Source organism: Oenanthe melanoleuca, chromosome 1, assembly GCF_029582105.1.
Source record: "Oenanthe melanoleuca isolate GR-GAL-2019-014 chromosome 1, OMel1.0, whole genome shotgun sequence".
NCBI classification, from domain to species: Eukaryota; Metazoa; Chordata; class Aves; order Passeriformes; family Muscicapidae; genus Oenanthe; species Oenanthe melanoleuca.
This window is the reverse complement of record NC_079333.1, coordinates 82,105,196-82,132,684: the sequence shown is the minus strand read 5'-3', so window position 1 is coordinate 82,132,684 and position 27,489 is coordinate 82,105,196. Positions and strand designations below refer to the sequence as shown.

The 27,489-nt window shown below is 42.6% G+C and overlaps 1 protein-coding gene across 1 annotated transcript in view; it reads left to right on the top strand.

Moving 5' to 3' along the window:
- The first annotated feature begins 4,244 nt into the window (after positions 1-4,244).
- The window catches only part of LOC130253335 (AF4/FMR2 family member 3-like), a 91,339-nt gene continuing 68,094 nt past the window's right edge, over positions 4,245-27,489 (top strand). The window contains exons 1-2 of the mRNA XM_056491848.1: positions 4,245-4,295; positions 19,099-19,151. Of these exons, the coding sequence (XP_056347823.1) occupies positions 4,245-4,295; positions 19,099-19,151 (104 nt within the window). The remainder of the gene's footprint in view (positions 4,296-19,098; positions 19,152-27,489) is intronic.

Here is a 27,489-nt window from a genome sequence, read left to right as displayed (position 1 = left end):
AAAATAGATATCCTTCTAAGTAGGGCTGTGCTGGAAGCACCTCAGACTGGCTCCATACGTCAAAAGTGACAACAGATTCTCGGCTGGCTCCTGAGGACAACCTTCTCCTGCTGCATTGACATCTCCTTTTCCCTGGCAGCTCCTTCTCAGAAGGAAAATCTGGCAGCTCTGTCAGAAATCTTTGACATAAGGCCTGGCTCTACCCACACACTTGAAACTTGTTGTTACTTGGATGCTAATTCTCAGAGGGAAAAGTAGATATCTACTCCCTGGATTCTGGCTGTGGCTGGAGATAACACTTGCTTGGGACTTAGCTTTCCTGCAGTGATAAATCAGGGGAAAAGACAGACAAGAAAAACAGCAAGGTTGCAAGTCTCAGCTATTGCATTTGAGTAAGGTGGTTCCCTGGCAGCCTGTGATGACCTCCCATCCCAAATCCCCTGTAATTTCGATCAGTAGCAGCTCCTGGTCATGCTGGGATGAACGGGAGTCCCACAGGTCCCACATGGCTGCCCCACCCCAGTGCCCTCTGAACCAATGCAGTGAGTACCCTCAGATTAAAACAGGTCAGGCTTTCTAACAAACTGTGTAGGAGCTTGGACCCACAGTCACACTGACATGGGCAGATGCTGTATATCAGTGCCCTCTAGACCACTTTGTGTTTTCTTCTTCATGTGAGTAAGCCTGCACAGCCCCTCCCTTCCCTGTAAGAGAAGGGCCCATCACCCCGGGCTGCAACCCCTGGGTTAGTGGAGAATGAAACCAGCTGGCTCGCTGAGGCATTTCTCAATATCCCAAACCCATCCTCATTTCCTTTCATTACCTGTCACATTCTTTGTAGGGAAAGGAACAAATGCACTAATTAGAGTGCGGTGAGCACTCCCGCCTGACCCCACCCCTCGCTGCCTCCACGACCTCACCGAGATTTCACTAGAACATCTAATTAGGTTCTGCAAAGTGACTTCCTGACTGCATGTGCTCTTTTCAAGTGCAGAAGCCCTAAGTGTTGCTGTGTGTTTTTTCAGAGTTGCATTGAGTACCACTTCATTTTTCTGCCTTTTGTTTGCAAGGTTCTATTTACTTACCTCTTCACCAGTGCCCAATACATCAAAGCCAGGTTCATTTTTAAAAATCTGAAAGCCCATGGATGATGTCACTTACTGGCTTGAATTTTGAATGTTCTGAAAAAAATAAAGGCTACAATTGCATTTGAGCTTGTCTGTGCTTCTCTCCATCCTTATACTAAGTTTGCCAGAACATGTAAAGAAATCCCATCCTGAACAAGGGATATTTTAAACATGGTCTGAAGTGCTCTGCTAACACAGGGTGTACCAAAGCTCATTCTGTGCTGAATCTGTGTCAAAGTGTTTTTGAGATAAATTACAATTTAATGTAACACCTCTTGTAAGCTTAAAGTATTTTTCTTCTGTTCTCACTCTTTTCAAGTGGGGTCCGCTGGTGCAGTTGTGGAATTTTTCTTTCAGTCACCATTGTTTTCATGATGGAAATGAGCTGTTAAGGACAAACTTTCCTCAAAAGCATCCACACTCAAAACTGATGTACTTTACTTAAGACACTGCAAAATGGAATCCCTGTGACATAAACATCCCCTCCTCACCCCGGGTGTGCTTCAGCCTGGGCTGTGAGAGCTGCCCTGGTGCCCAAGGAGCCTCTGTCCCCACGCCAGCTTCAGCTTCTCCTGCCAGGTGACAATGTCTGCCAGGTCCTGCTCTGGCTGTGGCTTTGTAGATGAGGGCTGAGTGCCTCACCTGGGAGTGAAACCTGTCTGGGAGCCAGCAGGTTATACCTGCACAGCTCTGCTTTACAAGGCAGACCTGTACATGGCAACCTGATACATCCTTGGACAAATACTTGGATCAGGCTGGCCAGGTCCCTCTCTAGGGGGGAAAAAAGCAAGCCAGCAAGGATTTTATGATGACCTGTTTTTTTTCCTATCCCCAGTGTAAGGAGCATGTTTTTAGTCTGATGGTAGTTCCAAAAGGGGCCACGAGCCCCAGGCAGGCAGTGCTTTTCTTGGAAAGCAGCACTTCTGAAATGAAAAGCAGACAGGGAAAATAAAGACAGGCTAAGATGTACAAGCAAGGAGAGTTTGAAGGACCAGTGCTGTGGTTTGTTGTTCCTTTTGTGTGGATGGTACCAGGTTGTAGTCCTTGTCTCACACCTCCACACAACCCAAAGGCTTCAAAATATCCTAGTTCCTTCTAATGACAAGCACCCAAAACACTTTTTAATATGTTAATACAAAAATCCAGGACACAAATAAATACACAGAGGTATCTAGAATGTTTCATTGCATGCTTTTGATTTTTCAGCTTCCATTTAGGAGAAGAACTAAACTGCTAAACCTAAAGTAAAAGTACTTAACTACCGCATCACTGGCAGAAATTCATGCAGTCAAGAGAGTACAAGCAGTGATACCCTGGGAGTTCTTTTCACACAAGCATACCCCTTTCTGGTTAAATCATTATCAGTGCAGATTTCATCAAATAGGTGCCAGATCCCAGATCTGAGCTTTCTATTTTCATGCACTGTTTTCTCAGGGATGGCCTAAACTGATTAATTAAAAGAATGAGCAATTTTAAAATTGTTTGGGTCTCTGTAAGTGACGGGATCCAAGGCCAGGATGAATCTTGTAGTGTTTACAGGAAGTTTTGCCTCTCTCTGATGGTTTAGCTCCTAGGAGCTGTATCCTGTGTCATCATACCTGTCCTGTTTGCCCATTTCTCAACAGGGCTTGCTAGCTGGGTCAGTGCCTGCATTGATACAGCCATCAAAGGTTTTGCTGATTTGGGGTATGGCAGAGAGAGCTTTTTCCTGACAATGGACATACTTTGAGATCAAACATAGGCAAGTCCTGCTGGGAGATTGTCAAGTCCCTCCAACTCAATGAGAGTCCTGTATATTTGAGGGTCTGCATTGCCAAGAGATTTTGCTGAGTTTGATACGTTGATTTTACAGAGGAGAAATGTTGGCACAAGTAGAAGAAAATGCGAGAAGAAAAGCAAGAGGAGAATCTTTAAGAGATGAACTAGCAAGAATTTCTGCTCTGACCCCCAGTCCTGTTCTCACACACCTACGTTCCCTGAAAGTGCCGTGGGGAAATTGGGCAGCAGCTGTGACAGCAGCAACAGGCAGGGGCTGTGGAGCAGCGAGGAGCTGAGCAGAGCGTGGTGGGGCTCTGTGCTCTTTGGAGGCACAGCACACCAGGCAGCCCATGGAAGAGTCATGCTTTTCAGGCACACTCTTGGAAGATCTAGGCACAAGTACAAGGAGGTGGTTTGAAATTACTACATATGTCTTCTTGCAATACTTACACTCCGGGGACCACCCACGTCACAGGATGTGTTTGAATTGCTCACTGAGCTTTCTTCTGGAGCCGAGATGAAATTACAGATTCTTTTTTTCCCAGAGTGCAAGAAAAATTAGCAACTTTCTGAATTATTACTATTATTACCAAGGCACTTTTTAAAAATAGGTTCTATTCTCTAAGACTTTTCAAGCACTGGGGGAAATCTTCAACTCCTTTAACTGCTGGTTACTTAATCTTAGATAAAAAAAAATAAAAAATTATGGAGGTAAAACCAGATTTTTCTCCTTTTTGAACCAGTTTAAGCAAGTTGAGGAAAGCATATGGGAAGGGCGAATGAAATCCTGATTAGAAAATATGTATTATTTCTATATTTATATGACAGTGAAATCTTGTGGATACTCTGTGCACTGAGACAATATATTTTAGTTTTAATTGTTTCAGTCAATGTCAATTTTACTTCAAACATGCAATAGCATAAAAGTGGCCTTTGGGAAACATCACTGAACCTTATTTTGTGTTGCAGTATTGCCAGTGTAAATATCTATTTCTGTTTTGTAAGCTCAAATCCAAATGGACAAAAAATTTCCTCTCACCAAGACTACTGACCTGTCAGCATCAAAAATATTATTTTTAGCATACAAAAATTGTTAGTCAGTGATTGTAATAACAAGAATCTTTGCAAAATCCATTATTACTCTAATAAACATTTTCCTTTAGGCAGCAATAGTAGGAAATTAATTTAAAAGTTAGCTGACAGCAACTGGATAAGATACAAAGTGTCACAGCTACTAAGTTACTGGGATAAAATATATTTTCTTTCTATTTACATTATTAAATATTTACAGTAGCTCTGTGAAAATATCCAATCTAAAGCATTTTGATAAGTTATAATTTATTCTGCTTGCTTTCCAGAATGCTAGAAGATGACCTCAAGTTAAGCAGTGATGAAGAGGAGAATGACCAGGTAAGAACCAGACAAGTAACGTGTCACTTGAAGCATGTTCCATGTCGAGACTGAGCTACTGCAAATATTTTGCTAATGCTTTTTCTAAACATACATAAAGGTTATCAAAATACATGGCAGTACTGTAACTGGAGTAACAGATGTTGCTGCTCAGAGCCAGCCTGCGTGTGCTAACTGCTGGATTGGTGGGGAACAGGCTGCAGAGCTCTTGATTTATTACCTTGATGTGACCCAGAAGGTTTTTCTATCAGCTTCCTTCTGATTTGAATTTGTTTTGTTTTAAAGAGTGGCCAAGGAGGGGAGAAACAGGAATTCTGGATTAAGGGTTCAGGCCAACTTTGCAATCATGAGCTGGCCCTGGGGATTAGCTGCTGGGCTGCTTATCTCTTACCTGCCTCCAGCATCCCCCCAGCCCTGGCCTCTCCCCTGAGTGTTTTTGGTCCTGACTCTGCATGGCCCATGCCTGCTGAGAAAGCTGAAGAGAACTGAAAAAAGCCCTGGCTGTGCATTGATTCACTCTGTAACACAGTGACTGTGTTTGTGTTTTAAACACCCTAAACTACCTGACTGGCAGCAGATACACCATCTAATGTTTTCCATGTGTCAGAGGAGCTTGGTTTTGTTGGCTGTAGGAGGTGTCTCCAGTTTCTCCTTAAAATATTGCTGTGTTTTGTCTAACTAATTAAGGACTTAGAGTAGGACTGGAGCTTAGTTTTCCCATGACCAGCTGAGTGTCGTGTTGCCAAGCAGTGCTGTGCTGTGTTCTCTCCTTCTCAGTGTCCTGGTGTGGATGATTTGGTTGGGAATGAGAGGCCAAGATCCCCTTCCCTTCCTTCTTTCCCTAAAATGCACAACCCATTCCTTCAGCAGAGTATATAAGTGCTGCTCCTGGTTGCATCTCATAGATATAATGTGGTTTTCTGTCCTGGTTTTGGCTGGGGTAGAGTCAGTTTTCTTCCCAGTAGCTGCTACAGTGCTGTAGTTTGATTCAGTTTGAGAACAGCATTGATAACTACCTGATGTCTCAGTTGTTGCTGAGCTTACCCTGAGTCAAGGACTTTTCAGTGTCTCCTGCTCCAGCAGCAAGCAGGTGCACCAAAAGCTGGGGGGACCCATGGCCAGGACAGCTGCCCCAAACTGGCCAAAGGGATTTCCCTTCCACAGAACATCACTTCCAGTACATAAACTGGGGGGAGTTGGCTGGGAGGCACCAGTCACTGCTTGGGAGTGGGCTGGGCATAAGTCAGTGGATGCTGGACAATTGTATTTTGCATCGCTATTATTATTATTATTATTATTATTATTATTATTATTATTATTATTATTAGTATATTTACTTTATTTCAACTGTTTAACTGTTCTTATATGAACTCACAATTTTTTTTCCCTGCCTCTCCTCCCCATCCCACTGGGGCAGGGAGAATGAACTAGTATCTGCATGCTACTATTGCTGGCTGGGGCTATACCATGTGAGCTTCAAATATGATTATTTCAGTCATGAGTAACTGGAGTATCTAGATGGGTAGGCTGAATGGATATCTAGATTTTTGAAATTCAGGAACTTAGACAAGTAATTCTAGGTTCATAGCATAGGCATTAAGTTCTTCCAGGATTTTCTTAACTTGTGTTATTAGTCTCTATTTTACAGTGTATTGCAAACAACAGGTAAATCAAAACTTTTTAATATTTTTGCTAAAACATTATTTCATCTATTTTGAGCAAAGCTTCTCAGTGTTAAGAAGATTCAGCACATAGATTCTATTATTTACATATTTATACAATTTATTTTTGTTTAACATATTTTATCCTGAAACACTTCACATTTAATTACTCTTCCTGCTTGTCTAGATAGTTTAAAATAGAGCTCACAGACAGCATAGGACAAAGTAAAGTGAGGGATAGAAGGGGTGTCTGAAGAGTAACAAAAGCAGACCAAGGTGCCATGATGTTGCAGCCAGGGGCTGGGTGACAGGGGAGGCACGAGCTGCTGGCCAGGAGAGATGTCCTTCAGGCAGGCAGACAGGATCCTGAGTGATGGATGTCAGAGTGAAACAGGCTAGGAGAGCCAGAGAGAAAAAATTCTGGTTTGCTTCATAGCAAAAAAGGACATGTGAAAGTGTTTATTGTGCATAAAGAACATGAGTAGGTTTAGGCACAGAAGGGATTGTGGAAAACTCCTGCTGATGGGGCAGGCACACATGGACCTCGGGTTTAGCACTATGACTTGTAATTATTAACATCTTCTGTGTGCTTGTGTGCTCTGCCAGGTCTCTGCTCAGCCACCAGGGCTCCAGGATACAGCTGATGCAGGCTGGGTCTTTCACCTCGGTGCTCCAGCAAGCTCTGCAGAGCCAGGGCAGAGCTCACCACCCACGTGGCAAAGAGCAGGGCTGAGATCCCATGACTCACTTCTAATCATCACAGACCCTAGCATGAACAGCCTTTGGAAGCTACTCAGTTATTTGGTCCCCTTTCCTAGTCACATTTTTTTCCTAATTTGACTCTACAGACAAAAATCTCCCAGAGGCACAGGCTGGCTCTTGCTGTATGAAATGCTTTGTAGAACTTTAGCTGAGACCTGCAGGTTTGCTTAATGAACAATCCTAAATAAATATACCTGCTGGAAAAAACAAAACACTACCTTTCCATCCCCCTTGCAGGAAATAGACACAAAAAAGCCGAAGACAGACTCTCTCTTCCAATATCTGCTCAGATGGACCTGTGTTTAAATGTGTCAAAAGAACTCATTTCCTTTTACTTCCTAACTCAGAGGCTCTTTAATCTCCTATCTCCTGAGCTCAGGAACAGGAAAGAAAAAAATCAGAGATTAATGGATAGGAGCAGTACATGAGAGATTCCCAGATATTCCTCATGTAATAAATTAACCTTTGAGCAATCAGACTCATTCAAGTAGTCCAGTTTCTCAAAGAGCTGAAGGTGAGCTGTACACAAGCTGGGAAGCTTTTGATTTTACTGATGTCTGAGTGGGGAAGTTTCGGGGAAAATCTTTGAAAACTTTGGAGGAGATTTTACATTTATGTCTGAAATTTTCAAGCAGAGAATGGGAAGTTTCTGAAGTGGTGCAAAGGGGGACAGGTGCTTCTGCTCTCCCAGGGCTGGTGTTTGGAGTGCTGTGACCAACCAAGGAATGTGAGCCATGGATGAGGGAGGCCAAATGCAAGACAGAGGCATGATTAAAAGCTTTGAGACTGCAGTGGGCAAAGCATTCCCAGCCCTTCCCTCAACAGCAGCAATTAAGGCAGTGAGATTCACAGAGCCAGGAGAAGCCAAAGAGGCTGGGTTTGAGCTGAGTACGTGTGTGCTCACGGTAATTATATTAGCCACACATATTAGTCTCGTAATTTTAATTACATAAATGTATTTTTCCTCTTTAATGAGCATAGTTTATCCATTTAAACTGATCGTTTCAATTTTACAGGCAGTGATCATAGGATCTAATATGCAGACAGAAAATTTCCTGTTGGCATATTTTACACCACACAGATTGAAGAAAATATACTTTTTAATCCTCAATCAATATCTGAAGAGCATGCAATTAGCAGATACCAAGGTAGTTAACATAAATCTGCAAGTTAAAGAGCCAATTCATTCTGATTTATAACACATAGAGTAATAATTTCATCATCATCTCTCCCAGAAAGCATCTGAAGCTTTGTAGCATGAAGATGTCAAAATTGTACTTAAGATTGTTCAGAGTACTGAATTGTAGTGGTTATTGCCTTTTGGTTCTTTGAAGTGTGGCATAGCACATGAAACAATCCCCATTATAATACCCTGCTCTTCTCCGTAGAGGTCACTGGATAACTTAAATCAGTCTTGGGTGAAATATTAAAAGGAGATTGTCAATTGTAATATGAACAATTCTCTTTCCCCACCCCCCACCCCTCACTTGTCCTTTTACAACATGAACATTTTGTAATAGAAAAGAATTCCTTTAAGAGGAGAAGGATCCCTGGCATCATTTGTGCAATTCATGTCAATCAGTAGCCAAATAAATTAACTGATTGGTACACATACATGGAATAATAATCTAACATATTTTTGCAACCCAAGTCTGCTTCCTCATATGCATTTTTTTTGCACAGGATCAGGTTGGTTGCCGCTGAAGTTTTGTGGCTGTGAAAATTTATTACCCACAGAGTCAATCTGCATTCTGGCTGCCAAGTCTGAATAAATAGAGTCATTGTGCTTGTCTGGAATATGTAACCAAAGTTCATCGAGTCAGCTTGACTTTCACATCCCACGAGATTCATAAAAGCCAACACCCTGGTATGTGCTCTTGATTCCTGCCAAAATTTTGTAAAATTGTATAAACAGAAGTTGAAGAAGCAATCAGAACACACTCCCAGGGATATGGCTCTGCACTCTAACCCCGGCTGATCTCGAAAGGGAAGACACAAGATTTTTCTTTTCAAAGAAAAAATAGTATGATTGCTCTCCTGTGGCAGCAGGTAACTGCAGGGGCTTAAGATTCCCCCCTTGCAGAGCGCACAAGGAGGCAGCAATCAATCCTCTCAGGTTCTTAATTTTGCTCATGTGTCCTGCACTGAAGGAAGAGATCAGGCAGCATTTGCCTGCAAGTGGCCACACTCCTCAAGAGAGGACAAGGACAGACTGGCCCTGCAGGGTGTGAGCGGTGTAAGCGAAACCAGCCCCTCCGCAGGCGAGCCAAGACAAACAGAAAGCCTTGTCATTTCAGGAGACCTCGGGGGAAGAGCAGCCTCACAAAGTTCACAGCTTTAGCACAGTAAAATAAGTCTTGTCAGCCTGGTCTGGCTCACCACCCAAGCCCCATAGGGTGATGGAAGCCCACTCAGCCTGGCACCTTCCTGGGCATCTTGGGGTTGCCTCCCACCCACGGCAGCCTAGGGACAGTCAGGGTGGGCAGCTGGCCCTGGGGGACCTGTCCATGCTTCAGCATCACCCTGGTCATGGTCAAGCCATAAAAACTGATGCTGATTCGAGTTACACTTGTAGCTCCCGTGGGAACACATATCTACATTTTGTTTCCATCATGTATGCCTGGAGGGTTACCAGGGCACATTGCTGGAAATGCATCTTTCTGGTGGGACTGTCTGCAGCACAGGCATTTAGGACAAGCCAAATCTGTCACAATACTGCAACAGGACAAAAGCCCATCTATGTGCTTGATGGCAATTGGTGTGGGACTTTCCCTTTCACTTGTGGATATGGAGTGACAATCAACAAAAAGAGGAAAATCATCCTGAAATGAAGAGTCACACATCCGTCTTCTTCCAGAACAAATAAGTTTTAGTAGAGTCTTTATACTATACTTACACGTATAAAATGTATTGTTTCAGCTAATTTGAAGCCATCTGTAATGAATTCTGAAATTAATTGATAGAGGAGCAAAGCTTTCTTTCTGTAAGACCTGTTAGGAGAGCACTTTCCAAAGTCGAACATTAACTGAGCACAGCACCAAGGCAGGAACATTTAGAGAGAAGGGTTTTATAAGGGAAATTGCAATACAGCACTGCATAGCCCTGTTCATTATTAGAACCATTTTTAGACAGTGCTGATTGTGTTCACATATGCCATGTCCAAATATTTTAATCACATAATGTCATTTTAGTGTTGTGCTCCCTTTTATTCACTTCTTCATCAGTGCGGTACTTGATGCTTGATCAGAAAGGAAAATGAGAGAAAAAGGAGATGAGAACACTCAGGTCTGGAGAAAAAGCACAGAGCCTGCATCATTTTGCAAATGACTTTCTCTCAACAACAACAACAACAACAAAAAAGCCTTGAGGAAACTTGGAGGAAAATATCTTTCTGATGAGAAGTTTCTCACTCCACTGAGCACAGAAAACTTATTTCACAAAGTCTGGCTACATGCGAGTCTGACTGCAGCCAAAACCACACAAATCAGAGATAAGCAAAAGTGGAAAAAATAAGTTTTGGGTAAAGGAATGGCTGGAACCTCAGGTGTTTTTTTTAACTTAATCCAAGTGCTCTGTTCAGCCCCTGTCACTATAATGTGTGTTTTTAGACTGGAGGAATAGGCGCTGTAACAGCCTTACTTAACTTGGGTAAGTCCATTATTTCCTGTCTATTAGAGAAGCAATTCTTTTGGTATCCAACTTAACTGGAATCCAGAGTAAGATTTAAGGCAGCTGAGCCAAGGTTTTCTTTTGTGGTTTGCCAGCTCTGATTTTAAAATCTCCATGACATCTAAATTTGCACTTCCACAAGGCATGACAAGAAGACAGAGATTGCCTCACTGAAACTGTCAGATGAAACAAAATAAGAGCTTGGTCTTGTCCTGCCAAACTTGGCTCACATCACTGCCTATCTTACAAAATCAGATTCTATGGCTGGCAGGCAGGATCAAGTTCTAAATTTGAATGCCACAAATATACATGACAGTGGAAAAAAGTTAGAGATTTGCTTGGATCTTGGACATGCACAAAACTGGGGACATTTGAACATGGCACTTTGGTCTGCATACTCCTCAGTAGCAAAACCCAAAAATAGACAGGAAGTTAAATTTAAAGTGTAAGGGCATCTTGTCTCTTCATGTGGATGCTGTGACCAAGCTAAGTTTTAGCTTGGTAAATCTCAAAAGCCTGCCCTTCTCCACTCATATCACTTTTTCCAAGACTAATTCTGTATCTGACGTAACATTCTTAACCCTGTCCTCTTGAAATATTTCATTAGAACTTCTTTCCCCTTGTGAAGTAGAATTCCTGTATGAACATCTGTTTTGACTGGCGTGGGAACATATCCTACTGCAATCAGTTCAGCAGTGTTGGCTAACTTGAGGCATAAAGAAGGATTAGATCCAACATTTCCAGGCTGGATTTTGCTTGTCCCTGTCTCTCATAAGCCTTCCAGCCTGTGCACTTTTCTTCCTGCTGCAGAGAGATCTTGCTGAGGCCAGACACTGTGCCTGAGTCTGGGTCCTGCTCAAGCCTGGCCACCAAGCTCTGTTTGCCTTCAGGCAAGTGCATTCCAGCAAATAACCAGCAAAGAATAAATAACCACAAGGAATCAGTGCTGTTTGTAGCATCACAGCTATTAGAAGCTATTAAGAGGAGAATGAACCCATTTGTGTCTCTCTCACATGTGCACACACACACACTTGCACACAAGCACAGTCTCTCAGCCTCTCTAGGAGCTGCCTGTTGCTCCCTGCAAGGCTGAAGGTCAAGCTCACTTCTCTCCCCTTGGCCACTGAGCTCGGGCAGGGGTGATGTCAGCACGAGGAGCTGTGTGAAGGAGATGTGGTGCACAACAGAAATAGAGAGAGGCAGCTGAGGCATGTCAGAGAACAAAATGAACGCAAAAGGGGAAAGGGATTAGGGGAAAAAAATAATGAAGAAAATAAATTAGGGGGAGAAGGACACTCTAAAGGGAGTAGAAGCTATATTAGAACATGATGAGAAATAAGTAAAAAGATTCAGAAGCCAATCCATCAAAACTACTGTTAAAGAAAAAGAGACTAAAGAACCATTGCTACAATTTCTCCTGCACCTAGGATGAAAACTGAAGTCAGTGAGAGTTTCACCACTGGTTTCAATCAGCCTAGGGTGTTACCCCATCTTCTTTTTTATTTCCTTGCACAATCCAAGCAGATTCTTGGGTAGTAGCAAACGCATCACAGTTGACTGACACAGCACATCCCTGGGAAGCGTTACCACTATTTGGGGAATTTAGGTTTGTCTTTCCCCTATTTTCACACGTTTGGACTTCTCAAAAAAAAAAATCTGCTTTAATTCCTGAGCTTTCAGACTTCCCAATAAATCTTTTAAAGCCTGTGGCACAACACTGACAATATGTCTGCAATAGCCTAAGTGCAAGCAGCACTTCAACCAAGTTACTTTTTCCTGGATAAGGAGACTACTTCTGTGGAGACAGAGGAGGTTTTCCAAGATGACTGCTGTTTTGTTTGCATGACTGAGACCTTCCTAACAATTAACCATTTTATTAATTTAAAATAACAAGGATTTTCTTCTGCTCATCTCCACTGAAAACAATTAAAGTTAGCTCATCTGTGTTGAAACCTTGCATGGTTTTTGGGGCCAGACTGCAGGAAAAGTCTGAGCAGATGCAGGACAGAAGACTCAGCATTTACAGATCTATAAAATTCTCTGTATGGTTAATACCCATGCTGATTACACGGCAATTTGGAGATCCAAATCACTTTACAAGTATTAACTGCTTAATACAATGCCCCTGAGAGGTATTTAGGTAGAGCTAAGCAAGAATTATTATCTCTGTAGAACTGACAGGGAGGCTGTGACTGAGATGTGGCTTGTTTGAAGCCACACAGCAAGTCAGCTGCAAAGTCAGGATTAGCTCTTGGGTCTTTCACTGCCAGGTGCCATGTTCAAGTCACTAGGCTGTGTTGCCCCTGAAAATTAATAAGGATTAATGGACAAAGCAGAGGAGAAAGAACAATGTACGCCAAGAATATAATAATAAAACTCCAGGGTGAAAAATTAATGCTGAGGTGTTGAAAGGCCTCAGAGAAATCATGAAATCCAGAAGGAGTTTTATAGTTTCTTAAAAGATGTGGCTCTGATGATAACCAACTCCAAAATGGGAAGGAAGGGATACCCTTTTAAGCCTTACAGTCTGTAAATCTTAAATAAATATGAACCAGACAGTGAAAATCACATTCATACATTTATATTGCAAATTTACAGAGAAACACTCAAGCTGCAGTTTACAAGTGATTTTCAATCCCTCAGAAATCCACACTGGAAAGCAATCCTCAAACAAAGCCCCTAGGAACAGTGAGGAGTACAGAATAATGCAGTGAGAGAAGGCATGTTGGGAATCACTTAGGATAAATTGCCTGACCTGATCTCCCCAACTGGGCAAATTCTTGTGGCCACAAGACACTCATGGGCATTTAATCAGGGCAAGTCTGTGGGTGTGAGAGGTTTCCATTCCCTCTGTTTTCAGCCCTGATCAGCAGCTCTGCACTCCTCAAGTGCTGGAGCCCTGGTCACTGAGAATTTTAGACTTTATGTGCTGACAGGTACTGACCCCCAGGAGAACACTGCATTTGACCTGAAGCTTCCAAAATTGAATGATAGAACTGGGATTATGGGTGTGTAGTTTGAATAGAAGGGTGCAATATCACATGGTGGAAAACTTAGAGTTTAAGATTTTAAAATATAGTCATATTTTAGTAATATAAAGCAAGATGGAGGTTTTAGAGCATAGGATAGTCTTTCTACTTCACCTTCTTCTTCATGGGTCGAGGTGATATTGTGTGATTGGGTAAAAAAGTCCACAGGTGGTTGTTTATTGGGTGAAAAGTAAAAATAATGTAGGTGGCCTTTCATAATTGGGCAGAATACCCTTAAAAGGCCTTGAAGAGAGAGAGATAGGTCTTCATTTTTAGTTTGTTAGCTTGAAGTGCTGTAGAACTAACAGTTTGTGAGACTGTAATATAGATAAGAATGAATAAAAATCTGAGTCCAAACAAGAAATACCATCTAGCTCATTTAATCCTGACCCTGGCAAAAAGAGGATAAGACATGACACTCAAGGAGAACACCAAAAAACTGGAGAGGCTTTCAAGACATGGGAAAAAGATGCTTAACACATTGGGAGAGCATGCCTTGGAATGAAAGACACCTACATGATGAAGTGAGGTTGTCTAGGGCAGGGCTGCTGGCTGGCTGCATTGATCACAGTCCATAAATAAGCACCTGTGCAGGGAGAGGAGCTGGGAGCTGCAGGGCAGCTCTGTCTCACAGGCACAGGTCTAACTTCCAGCACAACAAGGTGTTTATAAACTCATCTTAACATGGAAGGTGGAAAACTCTGCATGGGGTTGGACTGAGGTGGCTTTCAAGAGAATTATCCAGAAGTTTTTGCTCTGGGTCCATAACAGCACCCAGGTTCGAAGCAGGAAAAAACCCACTCTGTGGAGTCCCTTCACCCACATTTCAGCATGCAGTCAGGTTGTGCCCTTCACAAAAATTTCTTCCTGGCTTCACTAGCTTAAGAATAAACTGCATTAAACTAAAAACAAACAAAACCTTCACAAATGAAAACAGAATCAACATGGAAGACGTGTGAAGAGTGAAATGTGAAAGAAGACAGATATAAAAGTGTTTTTCCTGGTTTGGTTCCCAAATTGCAGTATATAGTAATGACATCTTTCCTTAACCCTGGCTTGGAAAAAGTGTGTCTACAGCTCATTAACTGCAGTCCAATACAGGGTGATATCCAGCACTCTGGGTGGTTGCTAATATGAGAGCTGCTGACTTAGAGCATAAATGGTTCACTGCACAGTTCCAGGGCAGCCCCTACCACCCAAGGAAGACAAACAAGATGCTCTGGAAGCTGTGCAATTTACTCATGTACATGCAGGATGTATTGCTTTGCTGTCACCAAAGAAAGGGCTCAAATTCTCACCACAGGTACACCTGTGCCATCTCAGGGAAGGCTGTGGTGTAACTCGTGTAACTCCATACAACTGCTGTAACTGAGCTCTCTCACAAAAACAGCAGTTAATCCACAGGACAGGCAAGATGGAAAGCAAAATGCCCGAATCTGCCAACAGCCAATTTATTGGCTTTTATTTGCCAAAGGTTGCTGTGGGTGAGGTATAGGAAAATGCATCTACAGTCAGCCCGCAGCGCCTCCAAGACAGTCTTCCAAGCCCAGCAGAACATACTTCAGTAGTTTTCATTTGTTTCTCATCCAAAAATGCCTGTGAGCCCAGCAGTTTATGAAGCAATCCTTTTGCAGCAAATTTTTAAAAGAGGGATTTCTGGGGAGCACTCTTAACACTCCTGTATCTCCATCTCAATAGCTGTATTCAACCCGTTCTGCTCACTGCTCAGTCCCAATTACAATGAGCTAGCTCACTGCTCAGTCCCAATTACAATAAAAGTATTTAATTTCCTCTCTGATTTCCCTTCAACAACAGATTGCAACTTGTCACACTTCAAGCTAATTTTGGTAGCTCGTTTAACACACACTGAAACCTGAATATGTTCCCAAGCTCTGGTTTATTGCAATAAAGGATGGAGAAAGGAGATGAAATCTCTGGAGATTGAGAACCCAACCATGATTATTGCTGGCTGAAAACTTGTTTTGTCCCAGTAGTCTTGGGGTACAGCTAGAATCTTCCATGAATGATTAATAGACTATGGGCAGATCAATAAAACTCTGCTCTAAATGAATCTGAACCAACTCAGCTGGGGATCAAAGAAGTTGAACTAGCCACTGTCCTGTAATTTGCAATTCTTGATGTAGTGAAATTGTATAATTCATACTCATTTACTGTGGCTGGTTTCTCTAGTTCAAGTACCTGAGACACCTGAGTGATTGGTTTTTTGCCTTCCCTGTTTCCTATGCAGCATTTAAGTTACTATGTGGTGAGTTGGTCTCCAGTATCTGTGTTCATATTGAAGAGAATCTTCCTCCATTTAGTAACCCACTGATCCAAGAACTGAAAATTCAGGATTATGTTCATTCCTAGTGAACACATTCTACCACTTATCAGGAGTATATTAAGCTTCCCATAAAGCACTTTTTAGTGCTAAGTCTTGAAGATATTTAAATTCTGTCAGCAATATCAAAATTTTTTCTTACCCCCAATTTCTATAACCAGCATAGTAACTTTCTTCCAGGAATAATAAAGACTGTAGAACATATTCTCAGCTTTCTTGATGGATGATGAGTTGGCCTCCGTAAAGTTGTTAACGATGTAAAATAAAATGCAAATTAAACAGCACAATCAAAATGTAGCCATTAAAAAAAACAGTCATGCAGGCATTATATGATACTAAGTACCACCCCTTTGCTTACATTGTTAGATAGATAATTCCAGCATATAAGAAACGTAATAAATCACAAAAAACTGTTTCTATAGCTGGGAGTTTCTCGAACTATGGGTCATAACTCTCCATGGGGATTCCTGAATGAGTTTGACTGGGATCACAAACTGCTAGCAAGAAGTGAGGGCAGATATTTCCCCCTAAATTGAGCAGCCCAGTCCTGTGGCAAGGAGGGGAACAGGAGAGCAGACTGTAATTAGTGGCTGCAAGTATTTATACTTGCTAGGGAGCTGCTAACTACGTTTAATTACAACAGCTCACTTTCTCCAGGAGAGGGGAGCAATATAGGCTAGAATTAAAATTGCCAGATAGTTGCTAACTGCCTTTCATTGCAGGCAATAGATCTGTTTCTCCAGGGAGGAAGAATAAACTTGTGACTGGATCTTATTCCCTCATCATGTAGAAATGGGGCCATTACCAACTCAGGAGGTCACACAAATATGCAATCCAACACAGTTGTATTTCCAACTGTGTAAGAAAGAAATCAATAGTCTCATTTAGAAAATGTGTGACCACTAGGCAAAGACTGAGGTGCCCCATGCAATCTGCATTGCACCTCAGTGAGGAGGGATGTTTATTAAAGGAATTAAAGTGAGAGGGTAATTGAAAAAGTAGAATGATCTCACTGAAACACACTTGTACATTTATTTCTGTGTCCCTGCCTGTCATCTGAACCCACTTTCTTGTCCAGAAGGCATCACCTTTTCAAAGCTTTCAGCAAGTGGATGCATCAAGATGGAAACTGAAGACTGGTACTCGAGGCTGCAGTTCCACACAGAGTCTCCTGACTCAGTTAGCACAAAAAATGGGTCAAGACAAGGGACCTCTCCTCCTCCCTCCTGAGGGCAGCTCTCCTCAAACCTGGAAGAGCAATTATCCAGCACTTCTTCCTCTCAAAATTAGGGATTTTAGGAGACTACAACAGTGATATGAATCCCACATATTAGGGGCAGCACTGCCATGGAGTGGCTGCATGAGACCAAAAGAATGGCCCTGGCTGATGTGGGGAGGAAAAGAAGAGGTGACCTGAATGGTGTCCACACAGCTTGGCCTTGGAAAATGGCTCAGATAGTGAGAGAACCTCCTGAGTATTGCAAAGATGCAACATAGCACAGGTTTCAGCATTGAAGCTGGGCAGCCTGAAACTCAGAATGGTCAAAGCCTCCTGCTAGTGGGAGTGATAAGGCATGGGAGCAGAGGAGTTTTGCCCTGGGTGTTAAAAAGAGTTTATGCTGTAAGTCATTCTTAAACCAAAGTTTTGGGTCTCCTCTGAACTTGAACTTGCAAGAGTGTGTGGGATAACATTGTCCTACCAAACCCCTTCCAGAGGAGAGAGGAAAAATGATGCCAGCCCACAGGAGTGGAGAGTGGCTGCACTTTTTAAAGCCTGTAGCCAGTGGCATGGGTAGTTTTGTATCCAAAGGGCATGGAAATAGAATGACATACTGGAAACAGTGAAAAAAACCAGACTTGCCATATTATTTTCCTAACACTAAAAACAATGTGTTCATGCCATGGGGGAACTCCCACTGAGCTGCTGGGACCTTCCAAACCCTTCCCACAGGTTCTCTGCTTGCTGCAGAAAGTCAACACTGAGGAAAAACCCTCCTGTGAGCCATGCCACTGTGTCCTCTGACAATCTGGTGGGTGGTACACATCAAACTGCATCTCCCCAGAAACACAGCAGGCACAAGTTATTCCAGAAAGTCCAAAGAGCAGAAATCCTGCTTCCACAATTAAGTGGAAACTCTTCCCACCCCTGTCAGATCTTCAGGGATCCATTAAGGGCATCTTTTCACACCTTTCTGTGAAATACAACGTAACTGCAAGCACAAGTCAGGTTTTCTCAAGTTTTTCTTTGCAATTTGCCAGCAGTTTTTTTGCCAGGCTAGAAGGTTACATCCATACTCTCTGGTGCTGAGCAGGATACCAGTAAGTCACCCAGCTTTTTTTGAAAACAGGGATGCAGCCCCCAGCAGGCTGATAAGCCAGGAAGAGGAGTCTCAAAACATATTTACTGGTAACTGCAATGAGAAGATAAAGTTTCATTTCCTTGCCCCTTGGCTCTCTGTGCTGCTTAGTTCTGTGTCCCTTCTGTGCCATGGGAGGCTCAGCCTGGACAGGTGCAGCTGGGGATAGGACACTCTAGGCATGGCCAAGTGGAATGGATTTTCAGAAGGCAGGGGTTCAAAATATTATGGATTTCATCTTTGTGTAGCAGCTGGTTACTGTGCCAAAGCCATGAATCACACCACTTGAAGTGATTGAAGGAGGGGGAAAAATAATAGTAAAGTGGCAAACTAGCTCAGGGATAGGCTTGGGAGTCCTATTAAACTTGAGAGGCTACAGTTTCTATTCCCAGACCAGGTGGTTAACATAAGAACAAGAACCATGTTTCCCCACCCCATCCAAAGAGTTGTACTAGGCAAAAACTGAAGAGCAAACCAGCAAAAGGTCAATCCTGCCCTGTGTAGGCAAACTTTGTCAGCAATTAACATGGCAGCGTTCATGAAAAGTCTGCAGCAGCTCTGGCAAGCTTTGTAGAATTTATAATTCATGGCAAAGGAACCAAATATGTGATGTTTGTTTCTGTGGAAGAATGGGAGGAGACTAATGGTAAAGGAGAAGGAGTGGGAGTGCGGAAGCGGGGAGAGGGGAAAGCAGAAAACCGAGCCCTGGCAAGTTTTCAGGGACCTACAGAAAAAAATTGTCTAAATAGAGTAGTTCAGACCTCAAATACCATGCGGTGCTTTGACAATCTTCTGGGTTTTGGCATTTTAAACAAAGTGTTCTTACATTTACTGCACTGGAATGTCCATTTGACTATAGACTCTCTGCTACTTTGCTCGTACTTTAACATTTTGGACATGTGACAAAAATGCGTGTAACGCATTTTTTAAAGTGTTGATTGTGCTCGTAATTTTCAAGTCAGAATATAAAATAAACATCTCTGCCCTTTCTTCCAGCAGGCAGCACAGAGATCTGCTCTCCGCGTTCTATCTGACAGGTACATTTTGTCATTTTTATGAACTATAAATTGCTTTATGAAACGTTGAGCCCTATTTATTGTGGCATATAACTCATAATCGGATTTTGTCCCCAAAGTATCTGTGAACTGGGATGTTAAACATTTTGCATGCTTGGATTTGTCATGCATGTGTAGAGTTTATTACTGCAAAAATCACAGTCTTGTTGTATTTCATACCGAGTATGCAGAATCCCTTGTTGTGATACCAAAAGAGAGATAAGAAACTTACTGGAGAAGGCATGAATGATGCAGTAAATTCTGAGCTTTAGAGTTTGCTGAGATATATCTGAACTCATTTCTCAGCAATAAGTACTTCATTTATTCTGAGATGTTCTCTTCCGACTTTTTCCAAATCCTTTCCCTGGGAATTACTCTTTCTTTGATGAGATTCTCTGTTTTATGCACAAAAACAATGCCCTTTTTTACCCTTTAAGTTTTAAGGGGTTAGTATTTTGGAGGAATTTAATTAATTTTTTCACTTCTTCTGGAACTGCAGCAGTGCTCCAGGCAGATAAGCAGGGGACCAAATCCTTCGTGTTCAGGTTTTACTCAGCTCTTTTTCAAGCAAAAAAATCCATTAACTTCAATGGGAAACTTGCCTGAGTGAGGAATTCAGGATTTGGGCCACAGTAAATGTTATAGTTGGGCTGTGGGTCTGCACAGGTATTTACCTCAAATGACTTTTATGAAAGAGGATTGATTGAAATATAAGGTAGCTTTCTAAGACGGTCCTGATTTCTTTTCCAGTTTTGGGAAAGGGGGTAGGGAAGGGGGAGGAGACACTGTACATTTTAGTGCCTGTGAAAAAGAACTAGCAGATTTACATTTTTCCACAAATGAGGTACTGTGTCATGCAGGCTGACACAGAGTAAATTTCCCCATGTCTTGTTGGCAGCCCCCTCTGCTCCGTCTGGCCCCCAGCCCCCCGCCTCCCTGGGAATAAGCGGTAATTGACTCTGGAAGCCAGCTCAGGCCAGGATTTCTCCAGAGCAGAGCCTGTCACTTAGCCTGAATTATATGTTGTGCATGGATGAATAACATTTCTCTCTGCTCGGAGGGTAAGACCGCCAAAATTATTGACCTTCCCTCCCCGAGTTTACAAACACCGTTTTGTTTAGAATTTTTTGCCCCACTTTAGGGAAAAAAAAAAAATCCTGAGTAAAATGTATGGGATGTGGGTGAAATTGCTGGCACAGTTGTAGGGCTCAGAAGTATTTGCTGTAAGTGTAATGAATGCAGAAAGAAAGTGGAGTTGGAGTCAGCATTATGCCCCTCTCCCTGGAGGTGTGCAAGCTCACCCCCAAGGCAAAGCAGATTTTGCTCTTGGTGGGGACAATACTGTCACCAAAGGAAACACAGGGATTTTTTTCACAGCATGCTACCCCTAGGCTGAATGTGGAACATTCCTGCAGGAGAGGCCCTGGAGGTAATCAACAAGCCCCAAACCCCGAGGTTTGATTTCTTTCTTCCCTGGAAAGAAATGTGGCAGTAATGGATAGACATTCCCTACCTTGTCAAAGGTGGTGAGGTAGCTGGGTGCAGGCTGCCTTCATCCACAGAGCAGAAGGGCCTCAGCATTAATAACAATCACACCTCAGATTTAGGATTTATGATGGAATATTTCCCTGTCTGCCCCTAAAAGCATGCTCAGGGACTGAAGCTTTCCAATCTGCTGCCAGGATACCCTTCTTGCCCTGCTTCTGGAGGGGGTGCTGAGAAGGCTGGGGGTGCACCCTGGATGTTTGCCTCCCTGCCACCTAAGACCTCACTGCAGCGAGCAGTGGGAGGGCAGGGGGCCAAAATCCCACACTGTGACAGCAGTTTCTGTCTCTTCTTGGCTAGAGAGAGGATGCCTGTGATACTGCTGCTCATTAGTTGTGTCTCGGTAGTAACTCAGAGCTCCCAGTCACACACCAGCACTCCCCAGCAACAAGGGACATGGCAGCTTACTATAAAGCTTTCAATAATTTTGCTCTTTTTTGGAAAAAAGTATTCTCCAGAAGCTCCTGTTGTTGTTCTTGCTTTCAGGTTCTATTAAAGAGGTAACAGTTAGCTAAACTAAAATATGAGGGGGGAAAAAACCTAAACTGACAAAAAAGAGAGAGTTTTTAAGCCTAGCCATTGATTTCTGTAGTGTATCACACTCAGTCTTGTTTTCAGAATGACACAGTAACCCCCAGCAGATTTATGTGCAAACACAAAGATTAGTGACCCAGAAGCTTGACTGAAACAGCTTTTCTGCTTCCAGAAGACAGGTTGCTCTGCACATGCACTTACTATTTTGTCAGCAAAGATGCACTGGCCCCATTAGCTTTTCATTCTCTCATGAAAAGCCCTTGGTGTTTATTCAGCACAGCTTGGTTTTAATTTTATTGTGCTCTTCAGTAAAGTAGTCAAACTATACAGATTACTCACTTTCTGGGGCAGAGAAGAGCAAGAACTTAACTCATATACCTTAATGGTATAGTGCTGGCATATTTTCAATTGTCTGACTCCCATATCCACTGTCTGAATAGCTTTCAAGTGAAGAAAAATGCCTGTAACTAAAATATTCAGTGTGTTCTGTTGTTATTTAACAGTAAGCAGTGTGGTTAAGCCAGGTCTTAAACCTGCTTAATCCCACTGAGCTAAATAGATTTTATTATTGACTCCCATGGTTCCAGAACTCTGACCTTAAGGCTGAAGTTAAAAGCTAAATTTTTTTTGCAGTCTGTTCCACTAACCCAGAAGCACTTGCTTGCTGGATACATTTGCAATGGAGAATGTCCAGCTGTAAATTACAGCTGTTTGCAATCCTACCCAAACACAACACTCATTATTATTCTTTTGTTCTTTCTAGGCTGAAAAGCCCACCATGAGGGAGACCATGCAGTACTTAAGCCACACATTAAATTTACTCACAGCTCATATTCATGTGCAAGATAAGATTTTCCATGAAGTAAAGATTTACAGTGGTCCTAGGGCACTTTTATTCCCCTGCTGCTTTTAATTCTGTGTGCTGGACTGTAAGCCAAGTGGGTCTGCTGAAGAGTTTTGAACACTTAGAGAAAAGTGTTGTACCACTGCTGAATTTCCTCTCTGGTTGTAACAAGGGAAAGACAGGTCCTTTGCTGAGTGTTTGGGTGGTACTTGGGAGACGTGCTGGCTTCACAGCCACAATCTGCTCTCCTTTCTGTCTGCTTATACTGGAGGAGGCAGGCAAAACCCACCAGCTCTGCCCATACAAACCTCAGTGCAGGCATGTGAGGTGCAGGCAGAGCTGAGCCCACTCATCTCAGCAGCCATATGGCTGTGCTGGCAGGCCTGCCATTCCCAGCTGATAAGCCCTCTAAAGAGTCCAGCTCAATAGCTTGCTCTCAGCACCTGGGTGATATAACATGTCATCCAGACCTGGACTGTGATGCATGGGCTATGATAAACCTTTTAGATTTACCACCTCTTGCTGTTGACAGAGTAGGTGTCTCAGCACTAGCATCCATCTGGCAGTGGAGACAAGCCCCATTCCTGATGGCTGGTGAGCTACACAGCCTGTCTTGACCTTCAGTCTGAGCAGGAGGGACAGTGCTTTGCACTTCATGTAACCACCCCTCATCAGTCCATGTCTGATCATGGTTAGGACACCAAAATTCAGGCTGTACTAGACATGAGCTGGTTTACCCTAGTGGGACTAGCCAGTAGCACACAAAATCCACAGAATTTTCCCCCTTTTTGGGCAGCTGAGAAGCAGCGGAGTCTCACATCTGTGGGGAGAGACATTTGGAAGCAGAGGTGCTGCTGCGCTGCCTCTCATGGCTGCATGCATGCATTTAGCACTCAGGTGCAAGAAAAATCAAAAAGGTTGACCTTGGACAGCCCAGTCCCTTGCCCTGATACTGTGAGTAGAATTGATGATTAGTCCAGTGGGATGTGTAGCACAGTTCTTCCTCAGACAAAGGCATATCAAGATACACTATTTGTGTTAGGAAGCCTGGGGAGGCACTGCCTTTAAAACACTAAAGCAACAATAAGAGGCAATTTAGATTTTTTAATAGATCACTTAAGGCAGGCAAGGCAGCTGTCCAAGCAGCCTTAAAACTTTTTGTGGAAGGAGACAAAGTTTCCTTGTTCTCAGGTATCTGCTTGAGCTGTGATTATGTGAAGCTGTTAAACTTGTGATACCCTAAAGTAAGTCAAAAGTCCAGTGACAGCTAGCAAAAATACTCATGTGCTTCATGTCACTCACATATTTAATGTTTGTGTTGGACTGATGTTTCGATAACATCGCCTTTCACACCGTGAGTTCCCCTCTTGGGAAGCTCCATGGTCAGATTATCAGTGAGTGACTCAGTGAGCTGGCTGGCCAGAAAAGCTTCAAGGGGCAGCATGGTGCAATCAGTGACAGCCAAGGGGAAGCCTTGGCTTGGGACAGCTGGTCTGGGACCCAGCAGAGAGTGACGGAACTGAGATCACAGGCTCCACAGGAGTCAAAAAGGTTGGCTGGAGAAAGGTGCATGCTCACAGTGCTCACTGCCACAGAGGCAGACATGCAGCTCAGTGTTAGCACATGGCTTAAACTTGCTGGATTATCTTTGAGAGGAAAAAGAGAATACCTCTGAGAGGGTATATATAGATTTATTATTTATGTCTTACATGAAAGCTTGGCTCCTTGGAAATGCTGGTGTCTCACACTTGCACCCTCCCTGGCCCCTGCTCCAATACAGGGTAGCAAAGGGCAGCTGCTCCTTGGATGGTCTGGAGTTTCTCAGTTACAGAATGTGAAGGTGGAAGTGTAATGATAGATATTGCATATAGCATAGTTTTTTCCAGTATTGTAGAATGTTGTGAATTAGTGAAAAGGGGCTTTTGAAGAAGAGCCTGTGTTGATATCTTGGCATGAAAAGGATTAGGTATCTCTGTAAAACTGGAACTCCCTCTATTTAATTTGTGAGCAAGACCTGTAGCACTCACCTTTTTGCTGCTGGATGTTTTCTCATACCTTGACTATTGCTGGTGTTTATTTTAAATTGTTCTATCATGGCATCAAAGATGTGATGTGGATGTATTGTTGTGTGAGAAGGTGGAGCAGAGCTGTTCCAGGAAACTGTAACTTTGAGCCCTACTAAATACTGGAATTCCTTTGACATTTGAAGACAGAAAAAGTGAAGTTTTTTTTTTTTTTTTTTTCTTTAAGGAAGTGATAGTGTTTTGCTATCATGACAGCCAAACATTTCCCACCTGCCTATGGGCAACCTCATGCATTTGCTCTCCAAAGATATCTGGGGGAAGTCAATCAGCTCTAGTTCCCAGAAACATCTTCATTTTGGAAAACATCTGTCTGCTATAAGAAGGGTCTGACTAATAATTTCTCACATATTTTCTTTGACTTCCTTGGTCTTTTAAGAAAATAGTGTGAGGATAATTACAACATGAATGTGGAAGGTCAAAAGGCAAGCTGTAGGTCTGTGGTCTTTCATGTATATTAGTATATATGTTAGTAAGGAGAAAATATATATAGTAGTAAGGAGAAAACAGGTCCCATCGCTGGCTGGCAGCATGAAGAATATGCAAAGTGCTATTGGGAAGAAGAGTGGATATGTGTGCAGCATATGAAGTGCCTCAGCATATGATTAACCTCACTGGGTATGTAGTAAATAGTAGATAACTGTGATCAAAAAAGTATTCATGTGATTTATCAAACTGAGCAACTGTGCATTTTGCAGTGAACCAGGAGGTCAATCCTGAAATCTAGGGCAAGTAGAGCAATAGGAAATTGCAGGGACTAAGAAGTTAATCATACTGTTGGACTGCTTCCATCTGGTTTTGAAAGACGGAGTCAGTGCAGTGCTAGCGAGGACGCTTCACGGCAACAGATCAGGAATTAATTTTTTCAGCAAATCTTCAGCTATCATTTGTGGTAACACAGGCTTATAAAAATGTAATTTAATTTCTTTGGAATAAATCAAACAGGACAAGAAGTGTGAGAGTGTTTTTTTAATGCATGTATCTGAGGCAAAAAATAAAAATGTGAGAGCAGGAGAACAGCAACAATCCAAGAGGAAACAAACATTAACAATATAAAACCTGGAAGGCATATATAGCCATCCAGTTAAATTGTGCACATAATTTTTTTTGAAAAATTGGTTCCCAGTTGGGAAACTTCTACATTTTTATGACCCTTGGAGGCATAATCTTGTCTAACCTGTCTGTCCATCTTCATAAATGTGGATCAAAGGAGCACTGACCTAATGTTTTGTGGAATTGATGGTCTGAACACCACTTACATATATCATGACTGCACAGCTATAGGGAAAGAGTTTGTTAATTAATTCTGTTTTCCTTATTATTGATACTACTTATGATATTTCAACGGGATTTGAACATCTGGGCAATAAAAGTCCATGTAGGCAATGAACCTGTTGTAAAACAAATGGGATTTTAACCCTGGTAGCTAAAACTTGATTTCTTCAAAGAAGTAGGAGGACAGCTGATAACATTATGCCTTTCTTACTTTCTTAGTGGGATAAGAGAACAGAGAGCCTTACACTAGGAGTAACGTGTTGTGCTATTTTTAGTGCTATGCTGCAAAAAGTGAAATGTTATAAATGCATTTGTATTATTTCCTGGCAGTCTGATGAAAGAGAGCTCAGGTTTACACAGCACCAAAAGCAGGAAACCGGCGGCCGCTCTGCTCACACAAATCACCACTTTCATTGCCACTTTGTTTTAAGGAAAGGTGAAAATTCATAGCAAGCAGCAGCACCTCAGCCTGGTCCAGTTACATGACACGAGTACTTTTGACCGCTGTGTGCTTGTGAATTGCACCCTCTCTGCAGCCTGGGGAGTCTCCAGAGCAGGTGCAGCAATGCAGAGCAGAAATCTCAGTTCCCTTTGAGTGAGGCAGCAGTCCATGCAGCAGATGGAAGGAGATCCCCCCTTCAAGCTTTAATGGTTCAGTAATCAGCCAGGCACAACAGGCCTTTCTGGCATCAGCTCCATGGATGATGACTTGCTCGCTCCAGTCGGCTTTTACTGCCTTCCAGCAAAGATGGTTTAGAAATCTCAGCTGAATTCCTGGGTTTGCCTTTGCCACTGGTAAGGCTATCTGCCTTCTGTCTTCTGTATTTTTCAATTTCAGATGCAAGAGCATTTTCTCCTTGCTTTTGTTCTGACCCTGGCAACGATGGAGGCAGAAAGGAAAGGGGGGAACAGTCAGGTTCTGCAGGAGGCCAGTCCCATGAAAAAGATATTCTTGTGCCCAGGATGGGCAAGGGATTCCTCAGAACAGTGTCTTCATGAGGCCCCAGTGGGGACAACACAAAGTCTGTCCTTTGGCTGGCCCTTTGTTCTCTGAGGGGTGAAGAGGATACTACACAGATGCAGAATGTGTCCAGTTTCTTTGCAGGCAAAAAAATGGGATGAGTTAGTACAAAGAATGAGGTACCCTGTGATTTCTCCACGGGGATTAGTTGTGGCTGGTCAGACCTGAAATGCTCCTGCAAGGAGTGACATTGTTGTCATCTGAGATATTTTGCTTCCCCATGCAGTCTCATCCAGATGTCTCCTCCATTATTTCATGACTCCCTCAATTTAATGTAAGTTGCTGGAAAATTTTTATCCTTTCCTCTCTCTTGGAAAAGTATTGGGTTTATTCTACCATTGAGGCTTCTTGCACTTCAGTGAAAGGAAATGTGTGATCTTTGAACAGCCTGGGTTTTCTCCCAAAGCAAAACTGGAGCATTTGTGAAATTAAACAAAAGTCTTATGGTAGAACATCTTTTTGCCACTCAGCTATTTCACATATGCTGGTGGGAAGGCACAGCAGCAGTCCAGCAGGGCACTACTGGCTCCCCCAACACCCTCACTGGCTATCTGATGAGCAGGGAAAGTATTCAGGCTCTGCAACCATTGAAGCTTTTTGGATGTAAACTGAGATCCCAAAATCTCAAATGGCTCATTTTCTAAAGTTACAAGGTTTTAGGTTTTTTTGTTCACTCAATATTTCCAGGGGAGTCTATCTGGTGACATTTTCTTTACAAATTATCAGACCAAACACTTTCTGCTTTATTTTTCATTATTATTGCTTTCTTTTGAGGTTCTGTTTCATGGGTAAATTCAAAATTGGAGGGCTTTGTTCCAAACTGGAATGGCATGAAATTTCAAATTCCTTCTCCAAATGGAAGACCTTCCTTCACTCAAGGACTGTATTTATAGTAGGCTGCCCTTTCTGCAGTCAGAGAGGGGCCAGATCATATCATGACTGTTTGCTCTAATGTGTTTTTAACTTAGAAGTAAAAATAGGCCTGGATTGAAACTGGGTGTAAAGAAGTCTAAGTTCAAA